Genomic DNA, 20,011 nt, shown 5'->3' with positions numbered 1-20,011 from the left:
AGCTTACGGCTGAAAGAACTGGGGTTTTCAAGGTGCATAAACCCAACCTTCAGACATAAAGTGCACATTCTCCTCATCGGTACTTAAACTCTGCATCTCGAAAAAAGAAATATAGGGTGAAAAATTCAACGTTTAAGTGTGTAAGCCCCAAACAATTATCACAGGTGACCGGACTAGGTGGCTGAGAACATGTCAGCCCGCAGGCTAGAATCAATCACCCGCTCATTCTAAGCGAATTATGTCTCATATATAACGATAACAAAGTTTCAAGACTTCAGGCTCAATTGCTAGTTGTTGACTACGCACGTGTTTTCAATCGTCACTGTAAAAAATGTTACGCAAAGTTGTTTCAACCGACCAAAAACCAGCCTCTCTTATTAATAGCGGATTGGGGATTTAATTTTTATGATCTCAGGTTTGTATAGATTTCGCTTACATGGTCCGATTCTTCCAGTAGATCTACCATCGGTTGTCAGTTAACAGAGCTTGCTGTGATATGAATACGAACAGTACTTACTGAGTAATTTCGTCAATTGTTCCTCCGCTTTACTTCCTTCCTGCAGCTCCACCATAGTATCTTCGTTCGGAACCCACGCAATAACACTGCTGGTAACCTGCACTTCTGGTAGCCGGGTTTTTATTTCTTCAGCCACGGCAGAAGTCCTGCTTGGTTCCGTCGTGATTTCGACACCCTTCCCATTCTCATCTTCGCATTCTTCTACATCTTCTGTTCCATCTATTTCTAAACTAGCTTCGAGAATTATATCGAAGTCGACCTTACCGGGCAAGACGTGAATAATTCCCCTTTTGGTGAAAAGGTATGACGTAGACGTAGTCGTGGCATTGCATTTAGTGAGGAGAGACTTAGTCTCCTGAAGAGCACGTAACTTGTTATCTGTAACACACTCCCTATGTATTCAATCAATATCTTAGAGGTTAACCCTATGTATTGGAATACGTTGAGTTGGAGCTTACAAGACCAATGCCACGGAGCCGGGTCCCATGGCTTCCATCATGAGTGTTTCAAGAGCTACCCCATTTGCCGAAATTCCTTGGCCGCGATTTATGGCACCTTGAATACGTTCCTTCGGCATTCCAGCTGTAGATTTACTAGGCTTATTAGTTTCTGCTGAGTCCACGGTGGGCTGGGTTGAATCTCAGACCCTTCTTGGCAGCTGCGACTGCTGCGGTAAGACGAAGGTTTCCATCAAGTCCACCAGCTAAATGTGCGCGATTTTCGGTCAGTTTATGGTTTGTGGGTAGTGGGGGTTCGTTGATACTCACATTTTGATGCATAGGTTATCTCTTGGGAAATCTTTGAGAAGGCTGAGCCTCTTTTTGCATCATTTGCGCCTTTGTCGTGCCGAATCTTACTCCATCTGTTGTGACCGGACTGCGAGACAGAAGATGTAGAGAACAAACATGGGTAAAGTCGAGTGCTTGGCTGTGATGTTTGCCATTGTTTTGTACACTTGAGCGATGTGTGAAGAAGCCCAATGGATTGAGATCTCATTTTCCAGTATCTTATGTTCGGACAGAACTGCGAATTATGTACAGACCAAATTTTAACCCCTCCATAAGAGGTGTCAACCCATTTATAAAAATCGCTTAGCGCCAAGCCTAGTACACTGTGTCCTACACCTCGGGACACGCTTCAAGCATCTCAGGAAACAACCCCCTATGTCCGGACAGAAAGCTGTATACTGTACAACAACATCAACGATATCGGAAACAGCTTGCCGGAGCACCACAATCGAAAATGGCCGATGATAGCTCTGCTGCGGTCGAGGCCGTCCAGCTCGATATGACGAAGCTGCGTGCAATCGCGGAAGAGCCTCAACAACAGCTCTACGTCATGTCCTTTCTTAACAATCTCGAAAAGCTGGTGGACCGGCTTGATGAAGATGGAGCTTCGGCATATCAACTATATGTCAAAAAAGAGCTTTTCAAAATCATTACTTTGACTTCACCGGCACCCACTAGGCTTGTTAGGAACCAGGCAGGGCGCTGCTTCGTTGGGATCTTTGAGAAGGGCGACCGGAAGCTATTATATGACACTATCAACGAGTTACTGGGGATTTTAAACACGGGGAAGTCGGATAAGGAATTGAAGATTCGGCAGTGAGTGCACTCCTCCGAGGTGAAGGTCTCAATGACTTGACGGGGCTGACCGGAGGTGCCTACATCGCTTTGGGTGGATAGTGCGGCCGTGCACTGTATAGGAGAGGTTTATAGAGCCGCAGGCGATAGCGTACGACCTTCTAAAACTCCTTGGCTTGAACACAAAAGTGCTGATAAGGTGGAAACTGTAGGCTATGTCATTAGCTACCATGACATGCACTAGTTTAATTAGACTTCTCAAAGGCGCCCAAAATGTTTGTTCGGTCCTGTTAATAATCCAACTAATACTATAATTCTAGCTAATAGCTATTAGCACTGCGGCTTGAGAAGCGCGATATTTAGAGCTTTGGGGAAGATTGCCCGAATGATTGGGGGCATGGCGGATGAGCCAACCTCTCGAGAAGTGTGGAAACAGGCCAGAAACGCCGCCACCAGTGATAAGGCTGCTGTAGCTCAAACCAGCGCTCTACAGGTGGGGAGGTCATAAATAATAACAACAACCATTAAAGAGAGGTGCTAATTTGAACCAAAATAGTGTCTTGAAGAGTTGATTCAGGCAACACAATACTTTAGTAGTCATCAGGAGTTTGAAAAACTACTTTCTTCAGTTATTAAAGCCTTTGATTCCTCTTCGGCCCCTGTGCGGAAGGCTGCTGCATCTTGCCTAGCAGTAGCTCTGGTACAAGCCTATTCGACAGAACCGCCTGAGCTAAAGATGGCAAAAAAGAAAAAAACTAAAAGACAGTCAATGGCAATCAATGACGAAGATGGCATTGGCATGGAAAGACCTTCGTCTCCAGGACTAACTGGGAAAAAAGTTGTTGTGCGAATGACATTAACATTGGATGAGATACTTAAGCAGCTTTCTATGCATTACGTAAAATCATCTACCTCCGCCAAGGTCCGAGCTGGCATTGCACAATGCTACTCAGAGGTCTTCACTAGATTGGGATCGGTGGTTGTAGAAAACAACTATGGGGCTATAGTTACCCATCTACTTACTGAAGTACTTTCGAACCCTGGAATAACTATGAACAGGTTTCGACTTCTAACGACACGGAAATACGTGAGAATACTATTGGAAGATGTAATAGGTCACAACCTTCTCGGAGAAACTGGGCAGCTGAATGCAGTCAATACCCTTGTCAACGATACTATCAAAAACTACCCACAAGTCATCAAAGATAAGCCCGAGCCTAGCAAATATGCTTTAACTGGGGCCCTACATGCGCTAGCGTCACTCATCAAGTCGTTAGGCTCTGCCATGACAAGTTCTCAAGATACAACTCGAGATGGCCTACTCCAGGTTTTGCAACATCCCAGCTACACTGTCCAAGTGGCTACAAGTTGGTGTCTGCGAGCGTTTGTTATCGCCGCGCCTACTCAGCTTCTACAAATCATTACAATTTGCATGAATAATGTAAATCGTGAGCTTACGCAGATGACTGCCAGGCGACCTACCACAACAGAGGCGCTGCGAAAATGTACAGGATATGCCAATGGCCTTGCAGCAGCCATTAGTACAGCTCCCCTGCAGCCCTTGTATGCCTCGGTAGATATTACATCCCGAATATTGACACTGGCAACTTCGTTATTGAAATCTAGTGGCGATTATGACCTTCGGATATCAAGCACTCAGATTCAAGTTGCTTGGATCCTGATTGGTGGCCTGATGGCTCTTGGGCCAAATTTTGTCAAAATCCATCTATCACAATTACTTCTTCTCTGGAAGAGTGCGCTTCCAAAGCCTTTGGCAAAGGATTCTAATATGGACCGATCGTTGCTGGAACTATCGTTCCTCGCGCATGTTCGGGAGTGTGCTCTCGGCTCAATCCTGTCCTTCCTCGAATTCAACTCTAGACTTCTGACTACGGATGTTTCAAAGCGTATTGCAGCAATGCTTCAAAATTCAACGTTGTTTCTTAATACATTGCCAGCGAAGAAATCTACAGATGATGTTTCTCAGCGGCTTTCCCCATCACTACAACTGCTCGATTTTGACCTCATGGTTCGTCGACGAGTTCTGCAATGCTACGTTCAACTCGTTAAGCTTTCTCACGGCGAGTCCTTACAAGCAAATTTGCTCACAATCGCGATGAGCTTATTCGCGGATCCGGATAAGTATACACCGTCATCTTTAAGCACGGCGATCGCCTCCAGTGCTGGTGCGTTTGAGTCTTTATGGGACATCGGTGATAACTATGCATATGGAGTATGTGGATTTGTAAATGGGTTTGACGTGGATGCATTTGCGTTTGAGGCACAGGGAAGCAAACAGACAGTTGCCCATTGGATGACGAGAAAGAGCCCGGAGGCGCGTATAAATGAAACGGTTAGTTACTTCATTCACTCATTGTGTGGTTTGATGTTTTGGACCTGCGTAGTTGATTATTTTCATGCAAATAAAGCTCCATGCGCCTGTCATTGGATCCATTGAGCACGATTCTGTTTCTCTGTACATCACAAGTAATTCCATCGACATGGATGAACCTACTCCAGCTCCCCCAGCCACAGCCGTAGTAACCTCAGCTATTGACTTATTCACTATTCTCCTTCCAACTCAGCCACCGAAGGTTCAGGAAAGTATCCTAGAGCAAATTGCTACCTTTTTGGCATCAAACAGCCTTCAGCGAGATCCTGGGAGGAAAGCTGCAATGACTGTAAATGTAGCTGTTGCATTACTGGGGACGTTGAAAGCTACGATTGGTGACACTCTGCCCTCGGCCAGTTTAGGTACACCTAGTGTTCTTAAAATCATACAGGAACTTTTACAGGTAAGTCCACTCGCATCCGCAGCATAAGCCATTTGCGTGTAATATTGATTGGTGCTAGGGATTCGTCATTCACCCGGATCAATTTGTGCGGAATATTGCATACGAATCCCTAGGCCGCCTTTGCAGTATTGGCGGTAACTCCTTCACCGGCAATGTTATACAATGGCTGGTCGACACTATAGTCAGCAACCGTGAACCAAACGCCCGAGCTGGCTGCGCCGTAGCCCTAGGATGTATTCACTCCTACGTCGGAGGAATGGCAGCAGGATTCCATCTCAAAACGATCATCGGCATATTGATGTCTCTCAGCAACGATCCTCATCCGACGGTCCATTTCTGGGCATTAGATGGACTTGCCAGGACAATTGACTCTGCTGGTCTTACATTCTCGGGATATGTGACTAGTACTTTAGGAATGCTTTCTCAGCTATATGTAGCGGAGACTCACGATGAAGAGGTCGCTACTGTCGCCACTTCGAATTTGGAATTGGAGCTACCGACTACGAGCATTATTGTCAGGTGCATTGACTCATTGATTGGTGTTCTTGGGCCTGACCTTCAGGATATGACAAAGGCCCGAGAACTTATCTTGACCATGGTCGGGCAGTGCTTAAAGGAGCCAGATTATACTGTTCAGCTGGAGGCCTTGAGATGTCTCGAGCACCTGTCTCTCTTTGCAGCGAGCCATGTAGACATGAGCAGCTACGTCAAGCGATTGCAGAAAGAATTGGATTCACCTTATATGGAGCTGAAGGATGTTGCTGCCGATGGTTTGTATCAACTCATGAAGAGCGATGCAGAAAGAATCATTGATGTTGCAAATCCGGGGCTCGAGGAACAACTATGGATTGCCTTGGATGCAAATCCTAATCATGAAGGAATTCGTAACATAATTCGAAATTGGTTAAGTCAGACAGGTATTGACGATGCAGGTAAATGGGTGGATAAATGCCAAATGGTGATGACAAAAACTGTTGAGCGCCGAGATGGGCCAAAACAAACAGACGAGAAACCCATTATGTCAGTTCCTACAGACCTGCACGATGAAGAGGTTGCATCTTTCGCTGTTGCCGGAGGCGCATCTGGTGAGAAAGAAGGTTCGCAGCCCAGCGGGCAAGAGCCGTTGAGATGGCAGGTCAGGACCTTTGCGATAAATTGCCTCCGGGAATTGCTATCAATGGCAGCCAAGGAGATGCAGGCAGATTCGGAGCATCCGGTAGAGGACAAGTTAGTAGTGAAGATTGCCGACATCATTAGAATGGCTTTCTCAGCGAGTACGGCGAACGTAGTACAGCTCAGGTTAGGAGGGTTAAAGATTGTTGACCAAGTTCTAAAGATGTTTGGTCACACTCCAGATCCTGACTTTCCGGAGGCGACATTGCTAGAACAGTACCAGGCCCAAATTGGATCGGCGCTCACACCAGCGTTTGCAGCTGATTCAAGTCCAGAGTTGGCTAGTGAGGCGGTGAATGTTTGTGCCGGGTTCATCGCAACTGGGATTGTGAAGGACGTTGATAGGATGGGGAGAATATTAAGGCTTCTCACTTCAGCTTTGGAGAACTTCTCAAGTAAGTAACCTTAGTGAATTTTGGTGAGTATTGGGACTTAAACTGACACTCAAAGGTGATTCTGAGGTCCCCTCTATCGGTGACTTGAAAGGGCTCAGCTCGAATGCCCAGGTTATGGTGAAAATGGCGGTTCTTAGAGGTTGGGCTGAGTTGCAGGTTGCCAGCAAAGAGCAAAGTTATCTTGTTGATGTCGTGAAACCGCATATTGCTACCCTAGCACCCCTGTGGCTGTCTTCGTTGAGGGAGTTTGCGAGGTTGCGGTTCGAACCTGATATCTCGACCAATTCGACAGGCCCAGCGTCCTTAGGAGGGTCAATCGATACAATATACTCAGCGCTGAACCGAGAGACTCTGTTGAAGGTAGGTTTGAAACTTCATCGTTAATTGACGGAAGTACAAATCCTAATATCACTCTTTAGTTCTACCAAGAGTCTTGGTTGAAACTGGTTGATGCAATTGCCAGCTTAATTGAGCAAGATAGTCAGTTTGTTTTCGATGCTCTGGATGGCAAGGCCTCATCCGCTGGCGAAGCCAATGGGAACGGCGTTGCCCATGATATCAACTACCGCGACGAACCTGTAGCATTCTTCTTTGTTTTATTCGGAATTGCTTTTGAGGCACTTGTCGGGCGACCTGGAGGACCTGATAGCCTGGCAACCAAAGAGCAGACACTTGAGATTTTGCTGGCTTTGAAAAAGATCTTACACCCATCCGTTTGTGGTCATGCAATTTATCAGGGTGTTATTTTCTCCGAGGCGATGGATCTTCTTGACCGATTGGTTCTTACTGAAGGGTTGGCCGTGCAGTCCGCAATTGTGGATATTGCGAGGAGCTTGTGTGTAGCACATCCAACTGCCAGATCTAACTCTGGATCAGGATCTCAAGGAGAGAAACTAACAGAAGATATTGATCAACTATTTGAATTGACAAGACTCATAGTATTAGTTTTGGCTGGGTTGTTACCCAATCTGGTAGACTCAAAGACTACAGTTCGGCACCAACTTTCGGAAGAAGCAGTAAATGTTGTTACAGTCTCCCTTGACGCCTTAGTCGATGCAGCGGAGGTCTTCCCCGCTGTGATTAGGATGGACCTTTATGCCTCTATTCTTCACATCTTCACCAGTATGGACCTTTCTTCTTTTATTTGAGGCGAGCATCGACTGATTGTTTCCTAAGCTATCTTCGGCACTGGCGTTTGTCAGTCAGAGGTTGTGCCTCGCTCGTTGCCTATATTCAAACGATTTATCCACATTATCACCAAATCTGGGGGCGGTAATGACGGTGAGCTAGTCATCATGCAGGTTCGGAGCTGCTTAAGCACCATCTTGAGGGTTTTAGATAATGCAAAGTACGCACACTCTCATCCGAACTAAGCTTTATCCAGGCTAATTTATTGGATAGGCTAAGGGGCGAGGCTGCATTGTCTTGCATTAAAAACTGTTTAATGGCATCAACAATAATAATCACCGCCGGAGTAAACGTACTTGCTCCGAACGACGAGCTCGTGCCAAGGCTTTGTGATAATATCCTAGAGGCCTTTTCAGATTCTTCGGTATTCCAAGACCTTTTAGGTACATATAAAGTGTAATATAGCTAACTTTACCTAGACTACGAAAGTGGCTATCCAGTGCTGCCGCTCCATCTTGATGGTGACTCCTAAGAGCGCATGTGACCAGGAGATTGTCCGTTACATGATACCCCGCATGATAACCTTTGCAACCTCGACCAACGAAGATCCAGATAACGTGAAAGGGCTCGTTTGCCATATTCTGATATCCTTCGTGTCCACTCTCTTTGGCGACCAGGTTCAGGTCGCCATGGCGGTTTTCATACCAACTCTTCTCTCTCGAGCAGCTTCCAACCCACAGACATACCAAGAAACTGCGGCTAGACTTCTGGAACTTGTCGCAGTGAACCAGCTCGCATTCAAGAATGTTGTGGCGAACCTAAACCCCTCACAACGTACATTTATGGAGGAGATTTTACGATCAAACGCAAGGATGTCGGAGGGAACGACAAGGCATGAGTCGAATGCCCCAGCTATCGCATTGAAGATGAATTTTGGGGCGTAAAATGGATATTTTTACCTGAGCTGTACATAATATATATTTAGACAAGAGAACGGAATAGTTTTGGGGCTGCTTTAATTTTGCTGGTGGAAGAGTTGACTAGTAAGAGTGGTAACTATAGCGCAGGACAGGTTGATATGGTGCTTGATACTCAGGCTCATAGTTCACCAGAGTAGATATGAACAGATCAAAGCTTAAGATGTTATGTAAATACTCCAAGTTTGAACTTTATTCTTATGATGTGCTACCCGGAGCTGTTGTACCGTATATAAGGAAGCTGAAGATCAAGTATTTGACGTCGAGTGATATATCATGAAGCCCTAACCCACTCTGCCCCACAACCCCGCCAAATCGCTTGGCATAAAAATATTGAGCACAACAGACACCGATCCCCACCAACCCTTACTGAGTATAATATGTGTCTAGTGCCGGGAATCAAGGCCGTCATAAAGTAGAAGGCCTGTTGCTTTCTAGTGAGTATAAGTTCTCCCAATTGTTCTAAAGTACAGCAGCACGGTACGTACTATCTCTTCGTCTGGTGGGTGGTTTAATTTTCACGCCCTACCGGACTCTTTGCTAAAGGGCGATCAACGGCGCCCTAGCTTTCGTAGGCTTAAGGTTGTTCCTAAATGGATAGCGGACATACGAAAATATTCAGTGTGTTAACTGCGCGTGCAGATTACTTCCCCAATAGATATTCTGCCATACAAAACCACGGGTGCTGAAAACAGACGAAGGGATGGTTTTTCATGAAGATAAACTTTGACCCCTAGGCCTCAAAATCTGTCGAAAGTGCCTTTTCACTACACTCTATCGGAAATCTATGTCTAGACTACCTTAAAGGTTCAATATAGAGTCAGTCACATCCAAGTTCACTCTTGTGAATGATGATGCCCCGCAAGAATTCCATAGATCGAACTCCGCTAAACGTGACCATGGTACAGTTGAACTTCATAGTTACATATTTGTTTAAGTTATGATAGCGGTCTCAGAATTAGCATGGAAGGATGACCGAGTGGTTAAGGTGTGTGACTCAAGATAATTATCTTTCTTGCTTAATAAGCGAGGTTTCTCATGGGCCTAGCCCGCGGGGGTTCGAATCCCCCTCCTTTCAATTTATTTTTTTTGATCTTGATACAACAGTATCCATATTCACACCTTGTTCATATTCTACACGCTCCACCTCTTACCCAAGGTTCCTCTTGCGGCATCAACCACACTAAACATCACGCTAATACTTTAATTTACGCTAGTTAGTGGCGGAACTTTTTGAGACTGGAAAACTCTTCACGCATCGTTGGTGCAGGGGTAGCATAGTTGCCTTCCAAGCAACTGGGAGGGGTTCGAGTTCCCTACGATGCAATTCGTTTTTTTTTTTTTTCCCCCAATCCCTCAATTTCTTCAAGTAGGTGTACCGTGCTCCTTCTCATATGTAGGCTAATGTAGCTTCCCAGAGTTATTTAGGGTCCAAGCTTTGTCAGATTATTCCAAGACTTGTTTGTACTCCGAAGTATCTTTGAACAAACTATACGAGTGATATCTCATGATTGCAATTGAAACCCTATCAGTGCATATAATTAAACTTCATAATCGTTATTTTTGTTCTTATCAATACGACCTTGCTAATCACAAATAGCATATGCTATTCATGCCAGATAATATAATAAGATTACACAGATCAATCACACCCAACCTTCAGCGATTCAACTAAATAACCAAATTGCAAATACACATTTAACCAAACCAAACTAGCCCCCCGCCGCCGCTGGTGGTGCTGCGTCTGCTGCTTGTGGGGCTGGTGGGACTGGTGGGACTGGCGGCGCCCCCGGAAGAGGCGGGACCTCTACCCCCTGCTCTATCAATGCCGCCCTCAAGCCAATCTCTTCCCATCGGTCCGGTTGACGATACCTATACCTGACATGTGCCATATCCAAGTGATTCACCGCCTCCATCATGCGCCTGATCCCATGGGACACAAGCGCCATAACTACACCCACCAGTCAGCCACCCATCGACCCCACTTCCACTGAAGGATAACATACTTAGCGGGAACAACCCAAAAATGTACCCATCATTCGTCCAGTACTTCACTTCGGCCTTGCCCCCCGCTAGATTGCCGCCGGCCGGGAAAATAACCGCCATAAACGCAATGAAACCCGCGAGGTACATGTTTGCTCTAATGATCCTGTACTTCCAGCGGGTGGGCATGTCGAGCGCGAGGCGGTCGGTGTAGACGGCGGGGACGCATGACGCGGAGATGATGAGGGAGATGAGGGAGAGGATCTCGGGGGTGTTTGGCCAGTTTACCCACACGCGCGCCGCTATGAAGGGGATGGGGTTGGTGACGAGAATACCGAAGGCTTTGGCATATTGCTCGTTCTTCTGGATATCTTGCCGTTGATAGTGGCGGGTTAGTTGGTCGAGTTCTGGGTGGGGGCGTTTGTGTTAGTATTCTGTGGGTACTTGGGAGGGAGATTTGGAGAGTGGAACCTTCTTCATCCATGTATAAGATGTCGCTCGAGTAGTCCTCTCTCTCGACGTTTCTGAGTACCCCCAACCTGGCTTTGATAGATGCCTCGTCCCAGGTTAAGTACCTGTCTTTTATGTCCAGCGCCTTGAGATGGCATATATCCACCATGGGTGCTAAAAAGCCAAATCCATAAGGTAGATTGAATGCGAGCATATCATCTTCGGGGTCCCATAGCCTCTGTGGTTCCTCTTGATCGATATATAGAGCCTCCGTAGCCTTTCCGGGAATGTAGTGCGCCGTCATTTTTACGGTTAGGAAGGTGTAGAATGTTGAACATCTTGACTACTAGCTTCGGGTTTTGATGCATCTCCAGAAACAAAGAGACAAGGAAATAAAAATACAAAGACCCCACGAACAAAGAAGTTGTCGTTGCATCACAGGATCTGACTCGATGGCCATCCATGCACATGCCAAGCCTTTCTTCCTGCACAACGGTTGCGGCTCAACACCAAAAAAAAGTTCCCTATCCTCAAACACAACCCCAGGACAATTCCCCCCACATTCGCAATGAACTCACTCCTCCACACCCGCCAATTACTCCGCCGCTCTAGTCCAAAGTTCCTCAAACCTCGGGGCTACCGAATTCGAGGATTGGCTTCCGTTTCGGCAGATCTAAGGTACATGGGGTCTCCCCCGCCACAACTCCCCCCTTCCCCCCCCTTCTTCCCCGGAGACACCGGACTTATAGGGTACAGTGCAGCCAGAGAATATGATGTCGTTGTTATCGGCGGAGGCCATGCTGGATCTGAGGCCTGCGCTGCTGCTGCGCGAGGTAAGAATTGCACTCTCCTCACCGCACGAGCATTTCGCTTAGTATGCAGCCGGCGCACGAACCGCGCTCGTGACCCAGAAAATCGATACGATCGGTACATGCTCCTGCAACCCTTCTTTCGGCGGCATTGGAAAAGGTATCATGATCAGGGAGGTCGATGCTCTTGACGGTGTCTGTGGGCGCATCACGGACAAAGCTGGTATCCAGTTCCGGGTGCTTAACAGAAGTAAAGGACCTGCTGTTTGGGGCCCTAGAGCTCAGATAGACAGGATATTGTACAAGAAGTACATGCAGGAGGAGCTTAAATCTTATCCTAACCTAGAGATTGTTCAAGGGAGCGTTGCAGACATTGTGGTGGACCAGGCGCCGAATTGGCTACACCTGGATGAAGAAGGCCACTACGGGAAGATCCAGGGAATTAAGCTTGAGTCTGGAGAAATTATAAAGACGAAAAATGTAGTAATCACCACGGGTACCTTTCTCGGCGGGGAGATCCATATCGGTATGGATGTATTCCCTTCGGGGCGCATGGGGGAGGCCGCTACTTTCGGCCTATCAGCATCCCTTAAGGCTGCCGGTTTCAAGATGGGACGTTTAAAGACTGGAACGCCGCCCCGTCTTGACGGACGCACTATCGACTACAAGAATCTTCTCCCGCAGTATGGCGATGAACCGCCAATGCCGTTCAGTTATCTCAACGAGCGTGTGCAGATTGAGGAGCAGAACCTCTGCCACTCAACCAACACCGTACCGGCCACTCACGATATCCTTCGTCAGCACCTTCATGAGTCCATCCACATTCGTGAGACAATTAAGGGACCGCGATATTGCCCTTCTCTTGAGTCCAAGATCATCCGTTTCTCCCACAAGGAAAACCACATAATCTGGCTCGAACCAGAAGGTGTAACAGACCACGTAGTATATCCTAACGGGATCTCCATGACCGTTCCTGCCGCAGTTCAAGAGCGCCTCCTTAAGACCATCCCAGGACTCGAATCGGTAAACATGCTACAGCCCGGGTATGGCGTTGAATACGACTACGTCGACCCACGGCACCTCCGTGCAACCCTGGAGACAAAGCCCATCAAAGGCTTGTTCCTCGCTGGGCAAATCAACGGAACAACCGGTTATGAGGAAGCAGCTGCACAAGGTGTCGTTGCAGGAATCAACGCGGGCTTGTCCGCGTTAGGGAAGCCACAGATGATCATAAGTAGAAGTGACGCCTACATCGGCGTCATGATCGACGATCTCATCACGAAGGGCGTCAGTGAGCCATATAGGATGTTCACCTCGCGCAGCGAGTTCAGGATGTCTGCACGGGCCGATAATGCAGATGTACGGCTGACGCCCATGGGCCGTGCGCATGGCGTTGTGGGGGATAAAAGATGGGCCCATTACGAGGGTGAGACATCGCAGATGGTGGATCTGCGGACAAAGCTTGAGACTACCGTTTTCGGTTCCTACGAGTGGGCGCGGCGCGGTCTCGGCGTGAACAAGGACAGCGAGAAGCGAAGCGCGTTCCAACTGCTCAGACTAGCAGGCGTAGATATGGCGAAACTTGTCGAGGTCGGTGTATTGGAGAAGGACCAGTGGTCAGAAAACATTATGCGAAGAGTTGAAATCGAAGGTGTTTATGAGCCGTATGTAGTACGGCAGGCCAGTGCTGTTAAGATGTTTATGAGAGATGAGGCTTTGCGTCTACCACCGGATTTGGATTATTCCCAGTGAGAGCCCTCTCTTTTTCTATCTCCGTCTGTTCCTCCTTGCTGACAACTGCACGTAACAGGGTTGTCGGATTATCAACAGAAGAAAGGATTCTCCTCAACGAGGTCCGACCAGAAAGCATTGGCCAAGCCAGACGTATTGAAGGGGTATATCTCCGCCTCCCCCCACTTTTCTTCCACACTATCCCCATCTAATGACAATCCAGATAACCCCCACCGGTTGCATCCGCCTCCTCCAGTACGTCGAGAAAAAGAAACGCCTAGAGGCCAAAGCTCTAGTAACCGAGAGCGAGAGAGCGAGAAGGAGCGCACTAGGTGTTGAAAAGCTGGAGAGGTCGCCAGATGACCTATTTGTGTAAAAGAAAAGAAAAAAAACCCAAGGCAATACTTGTACATTTACCACCGAGTTATATTTCTTTTCCCTCATGTATTTTGGTAGATGGTTTGGTGTTTTGTATAATTATTCCCGTTTCTGTTTTTATTAGGGCATTCGTTTAGTTAGATTGGGTGTTTTGTACGGATTGTGTTTTTGAAGTCCCACGGAAACAAAGTTTCAGTTGTTTTTCGGTATCCAATGATCGTTCCATCATCGTGATACACAGATGGATTGATTGGTTGTCCGGAGCACCTCAGGCTGAACGCAAGATTAATGGATGTCTCCGCAGAGTGAGCAGGAGGAGTAGAAGGTTGAGGCCAATAACCTTACAGCTGTAGTCTGAAATCCGTACTCACCTCAGTCTAACCGCTCTCGTTATTGCTAGCGCCTTTCCACATATGGCCACCTTAATATTTCGGATGACGGGGAACGCCGAGTGATATCTCATGCAACCCAACCCACCACGCAACATCGATCGAGTGATACTCCATGACCGTTGCAACCTCATCCCGAAACCACGCCAACCACGTAGGACACATTCCGGGATTAAAACAGCTCCCATCAGTCGAGCAAACACACAAACCCACGCGGCTGGGGGGAAGGGGCGCTTGACGAACCACCTGGCGCACCACTCACACACAATACAACACAACATCGAGAGTGGGGGGCGGGAGGGAGGCCAGGGCCACGAAGCATTCCCGGTGGTTCTGTCCTTGGCAAAAAAGCCACCTCAAGCCACCACATAGGTACTTCACCCCGACGCATGTCCTCAACCGCCCGCACAAAGTAACCCTTCTGACCCTCTCTCTCCTCTCTCCCTCTCTCATTCTCGCGCGCACCCTATCAGCGGGCCGCGCCATCAATTAACCGGGTCCTATGTAACTACATGTAATATTGAGGAGACAAAAGACCCCCCTCCCCTGTTCCATCACCGGCAGGGAAGGAGAAAGAAGAAAGAAGAAAAAAACAATGGGCTCTTTCCAGCGGTGACTCCTCGGGAGATTTCGACCGTCAGGTGATGGATCGATGGGTGGTTGTTGGATTCCACTATCTTGTGTGCAAGGGGGGGGAGGACAAAAATTAAAAGCCCTCCGCGGAAGGAAGGGAAGGGAATCTTTGTGTTGTTATCCCACCCCCCCCCCCCCCCTTTTCCTTAATAGTGGTGAGTTTGAATGTGAGATCAAATATATAAGCAGATCTCTTAGCATAGGCCACACTCTTGGCACTAACATTAAGGTGCAGACGAAGGACAATAATAGTGGGTTAGGGTTACTACAAGTGTTCTAATCAATGAACCTCAATCCGGTAGGGTGAGACCCGTTATTGTTGAGGCCTTTAACCTCACTCAATCTATTTCACTCGGGTTACCTCGTAAAAAGACTTCAGGACCCATGGAGATAATTGCATCTACTCGTCATTGCTTCCCAGTCTAGTGCAAATGAGCAGTAAGAATGTGGAAACCTCAGAATTACATTGACACCAACAAGAACACATACATACAAATCGGGTTGAAATAATTTCTTTTCCCTCATTCCCGGTTTTGGCCAACACATAACAAAAATAATGATAAATAAATCGCCCAAAATAACTACGAGGGAAAACCATGAAAAATAAACAATGCTCAAACAAACTACAGAGAGAAAATTTGACAAATTGAAATCATATACAGTGGGTAAGAGCGATAGAAAAAATAAATAAAACACAAGAAATAAAGGAATAATAATAATAATAATATCGTTACGTGAAAATGAAATACGAGGGGTTTTGAACACGATGGTGGGTATTCGGATGAAACCTCAACAAAAGACAAAAAATCGTCTCTTGTGGATACAACACGACGAAAACGAATACATCCAAGGCATCCTAACCTTCTCCAAGAAAATTCACAAAGCATAAACATAAAATAATGAAAGATGCCGATATAAAGAATCAACAAAACCACAACCCCTTGTGACAAGTTCTCATGCCAAACCCAAGCCGATAGCCGTAAAAAAAAAAATAAACCCCAATTTGAAAACATCCGTAAAGCTATTTTTCCCCGCGCCCCGCGTGAATGCCGCTACATTTTTAATGGTGTTTGAAAGTACAAGAAGCGAAAAGGGGGATCTGGATAGAAGAAATGGGGAAGGGGTATTTTAAACACATGATTATAAATGCTTCATTTCGCATCCCAAAAGAAATATAAAAAATATACTGAAGAAGACTGGCCTCCAAAATATTCAGCCAAAAATAAGATTGAAACACTTCCATGAAACAATTCCTGACGCCAATTTGTTTCCCAGTTCAGACCACAATGATGCTGATATGATCTAGCTAAACTTACTCGGTAGTCTTTTCGACCACGGGAACTTCGCCAGCATTGCTTGTTGTAGATGACACCTCAGTCGATTCCGGGGTGTGGTCCGGCGGGGTAGCAGCGGATGAACCAGGCGGTGGAGAAGCTGTCTGCGATGGCGTGGAAGAGTTGTAAATCAGCTTTTCGATCTGTGAATTTGTCAGCTACGGCGTTGTATAATCTGACTGAGGGTAGGAACTAACACATACCGCATTGATTTGCTTCCCATATGTGAATTTCTTCAGCGCCTGAAGTTGAGGTTTGATTTGCTCAACCAAAGTTTCACGGTCTTGGCCCGAAAGCAAGGTCAAAAGTTTCTCTTAACTAAATGTTAGCATTTATACTCAACTGAAGTACCAGATCCCACGTACGAATCACATAATTGCCGTATTGATCCCTCATCAAGATCTGCAGGGGAGAAGTGCCATCAGGTCGAGTTGCGCAAACGACCTTCACAATCTCACGCTTCTGGTCTGGTGACCCGAAAGCTATGCTCTTCTCGACGACATTTGAAGCAAATTTGTGTCTAATCGAGTTTGGTTAGCTCCTTGAGAGCAGAAAGGTGTTTGAATTTAGGTGAACATACTTTGAAAAGTGTAGTAATTGAGAGGTAACCAGATTGACGATCTTGGCCCGATCCTCGGCCTTCCCGTGCTCAATCACATGTTGCGTCACGTAATTGCCGTACTGATCCTGAACTAGAGCCTGGGTACAGAAATGAAGCTCCTGCAAAAGAGATGCCTGCGCAGTCTCATCGCAATGCTCAAGCATTCTCTGGATTACACGACAGCCGTAAGGATGCGTTGCAAGAGTCTGGACTTGGCCGTGGAAAGCCTTGATGATGAATTGGATATGCTCCGCAGGAACCCTCTCAATAGCCTTTTGGACTACGTGGTTTCCATTCTGATCCTTGACACACTTCAGAACATGTCCATCTAGCTCCTTGACGAGGGTTGCTTGTTGTTCGGTCAAGATGTGCTCAAGAGCCTGTGATTTGTGTTAGCTCATATACCATGCAAATATATTTTCCTTCCTTACCTTTTGAACAACACGACAACCATACATCTGCAAAGATAGCGTCAAAACGTGGTTTTCCATTTGCTTTGCCAGAACACTCTTTTGCAGCTGATTTCCATGTTCGAAAAACTTCTGAATAACATAGTTCCCAAAAACGTCTGTCATTAACTGCAAAGAGTTCGGTTTAATCTCTGCAAAGACAATATCCTTTTCGTCGCTGTTTGCCGTTTCAAGCTTTTGCTGGATAAATCTAGATCCATGTTGATCACCACTAAACTCAACAACGTGGCCATAGATGTCCTATCCGTGTTAGTAAGAGGCTTGGAATAACATAGAGGCTTAGTTTTACCTTGAGCTCATAACGTTTGTTGGATTTAGAGTTTGAACGGAATTCTTCCAATAATGCGCTTCTAAGGCTTCCGATATCATCATGCCTCCGAGCAGCTGGATGAGTAGGTGCAGCCAAAGGACTGATTGGTGAACCGCCGGGATAAGCGGGCATTTGCATTCGCAAATTGCTATATGTGTAATCATATGGCCCAGACATAGGGAACTGCTGTTGCTGTTGCTGCTGTTGCTGAGTACGATAGAGCTGATCGCGCATGATAGTCTGGCTTTGACTTAAATGGGGGCTCTGCTGCTGTTGTTGGGTGACTAACAGCCGTTGCCTTAATTTCTCATGGTTCAATCCCAGCTGTACCGAAGGTGGCGTGCGCGCAGTAGCACCACGAGAAGCAGAGCGAAAGTCCCCCTGTTGCGGAGGAGTGGTCCCGTTTGGATAGTACGGGCTGGCCAAACTTCTTCTCTGGAAATCGACGTTTTGGTCGCCTGGAGACATTGCACCAACTCTCTCATAAGGCCTAGTCCGAAACTCGTTGTAGCCCTCAACGTACCCATCCCCATTATATTGGTCGTTGCTAAACCCTTCCTGTCCACGGGTGTAGGTTCCCTCTTCTGTAGCCCATGGAGACGAGCTTTGAGGTACGGCCTGGGCATTCTGACGTTGTTGTTGTTGGTACTGATAGTCGGCGAACGAAGGCTGTGAAGGGTAGTTCAAGTTCCCTGGATTGTTTTGGGGTTGGTTAAATGATCCTGTGAACGGTAGACGACGCCTATCTGGAAATTGATCGTTCTCATCTTCGACTGAAACCTGACGAAACTGTGCAAGCATCTCTGCTTGGCGAGTATCTCGAGTCAAGTCAGTATATCTACCCTGCGCACCAACTGGATAATTGCCAACATTAGGATGATTAGGGCCATGCGAAGCTGGATGAGAAGTTGGGACATGAGTGTAAGCTCCGTACCCAGCAGCCTCTTGCGGTGTCTGGTTGGGATTATATGTGGGTGGTGTTGAATTTGCCCGTTGCTGAGGTGGAAGGCTCTCACTACGACTAGCGGATGATACACTAGTGCCCAGAATCTCGGCACCGGTATTAACACCACGTGGATTGGATACTACACGCCCTCGATTTGTGTGGTTAGGATCCTCATCCTCGATAGCACCAAGAACAGAGCCAAGATGTCTCCTGTCACCAAAACCTTGTCCCATTTCAAGGCCACGCCCTCGACCCCCATTTTGAAAATCAAGAGTCTCACCAAAGCTGACCGCCGAAGCAGGGTCCAAATAAGATTTACTACTTGGAGATTGACTCATAGATGGCCCCTGTCCAACAGCTGCTTGACGGGGGATAGAAGAATAGTACGGCGATGAGGTACGTGGGACTTCTGAGCTAGTCTGAGGTGAATCGTATTGTTGACTGCGAAGTCGAGCTGGCGAACGAGAATGATCTTGGCTTATGGCCACATTTGAAAGAGCTGGTGATGTGGATTCGCCGGTCCATCCTACTGCAGTGGGTTTGGTATTGCTCCACGGCTCATGCTCGCCAGATCCTGCCAAAAGTGAGGAAGAACCTTGTTTACCCTCCAAAGACCCTATTTATAGAAAATGATATCAATAACGAAAGCTCTCAATTCTACCGGATAAATTCTTTAGAGTCCAAACCAGATGGGGCAGAAAGCTCACCTCTCCTTTCGTTGTTGCTACTGGTTGTGGCTCCAAAACCACTACCGATAGTCGTGCTACCGATAGCGGAGGTACCCCAGATACCCCATGCTGCACCACCTGCTCCAAGGCTCTGGCCTGAATTCTGTGATGAGTTCTCGTCAAGAGTCCCGGGCGACCTTCCAAAATCCCCAAATCGAGTGTTTCGAACCTGCAACACCACAAATCATCAGTTCTATAGCTTACACAACTGCAGTCGGTATCATTAAATTACAAGAACACGTACACTATTTGATGGTACTGCTCGAGCAGTAGCTGCAGCTTGGTGGTCCGTCATATTTGCTACCGGAGGTTGTGTGTGTATGTACGGAATTGACTATGTAAATGTTGAGTGACGGATTCGCAAAAGTAGCGACGGACAACAAATATATATCCAGGAGACGCAAGAAAGAAATATGACTTTCGATTTCTGTACAGGAGGGGTTTTTTATTTTAAATTTACAGATCGTAGAACGTTATGTTGGATGTTACAACAGCTGTTGAATTGACGCGGGGAGCTAGAAAGTCAGCCCTACGAAGCTTTCCGAAAAGAGCAGGTTCGATGGAACGATTGAGAGATATTGCTTGAGCTTGTTGGTTCTACGCACTTATCTTGCAAAGGTTCGGCCGGTAACGGTAACGGGAGAAAGACCTGGAGCTGTAGTCGTTTGCTAACGGGCAATC

General features: G+C 46.9%; 5 protein-coding genes across 5 annotated transcripts; 2 read left to right on the top strand and 3 right to left on the bottom strand.

Annotated features, from left to right (window-relative positions):
• Positions 1–403: 403 nt before the first annotated feature.
• On the bottom strand, positions 404–1,460 carry H6S33_012391 (uncharacterized protein; the record flags this gene model as incomplete). The annotated part of the gene is made up of 6 exons (XM_044843736.1): positions 404–459; positions 518–909; positions 976–1,099; positions 1,164–1,220; positions 1,285–1,379; positions 1,423–1,460. The coding sequence occupies 6 exons, from the start codon at positions 1,458–1,460 to the stop codon at positions 404–406; spliced, it is 762 nt and encodes a 253-aa protein (XP_044695040.1).
• A 299-nt stretch (positions 1,461–1,759) lies between these two features.
• Positions 1,760–8,535, top strand: H6S33_012390 (uncharacterized protein; the record flags this gene model as incomplete). The annotated part of the gene is made up of 12 exons (XM_044843735.1): positions 1,760–2,121; positions 2,203–2,251; positions 2,313–2,375; positions 2,435–2,593; positions 2,657–4,453; positions 4,530–4,895; positions 4,954–6,463; positions 6,519–6,823; positions 6,883–7,585; positions 7,640–7,811; positions 7,865–8,015; positions 8,071–8,535. 12 exons carry the CDS (start codon positions 1,760–1,762, stop codon positions 8,533–8,535), a joined length of 6,102 nt encoding a protein of 2,033 aa, XP_044695039.1.
• A 1,745-nt stretch (positions 8,536–10,280) lies between these two features.
• H6S33_012389 (uncharacterized protein) lies at positions 10,281–11,305 on the bottom strand (the record flags this gene model as incomplete). Its single annotated transcript, XM_044843734.1, has 3 exons — positions 10,281–10,519; positions 10,575–10,958; positions 11,023–11,305. 3 exons carry the CDS (start codon positions 11,303–11,305, stop codon positions 10,281–10,283), a joined length of 906 nt encoding a protein of 301 aa, XP_044695038.1.
• Positions 11,306–11,774: 469 nt separating this feature from the next.
• On the top strand, positions 11,775–13,917 carry H6S33_012388 (uncharacterized protein; the record flags this gene model as incomplete). The annotated part of the gene is made up of 4 exons (XM_044843733.1): positions 11,775–11,834; positions 11,913–13,558; positions 13,621–13,705; positions 13,765–13,917. The coding sequence occupies 4 exons, from the start codon at positions 11,775–11,777 to the stop codon at positions 13,915–13,917; spliced, it is 1,944 nt and encodes a 647-aa protein (XP_044695037.1).
• Positions 13,918–16,253: 2,336 nt separating this feature from the next.
• Positions 16,254–19,625, bottom strand: H6S33_012387 (uncharacterized protein; the record flags this gene model as incomplete). The annotated part of the gene is made up of 8 exons (XM_044843732.1): positions 16,254–16,418; positions 16,479–16,588; positions 16,641–16,795; positions 16,856–17,256; positions 17,308–17,586; positions 17,636–19,218; positions 19,310–19,499; positions 19,575–19,625. 8 exons carry the CDS (start codon positions 19,623–19,625, stop codon positions 16,254–16,256), a joined length of 2,934 nt encoding a protein of 977 aa, XP_044695036.1.
• Positions 19,626–20,011: the final 386 nt, after the last annotated feature.

This window comes from Morchella sextelata, assembly GCF_020137385.1.
Source record: "Morchella sextelata strain SCLS chromosome Unknown scls_8, whole genome shotgun sequence".
Taxonomy (NCBI): domain Eukaryota; kingdom Fungi; phylum Ascomycota; class Pezizomycetes; order Pezizales; family Morchellaceae; genus Morchella; species Morchella sextelata.
The sequence above is the reverse complement of the archived record's forward strand: the minus strand, read 5'-3'. Positions and strand labels throughout refer to the sequence as shown.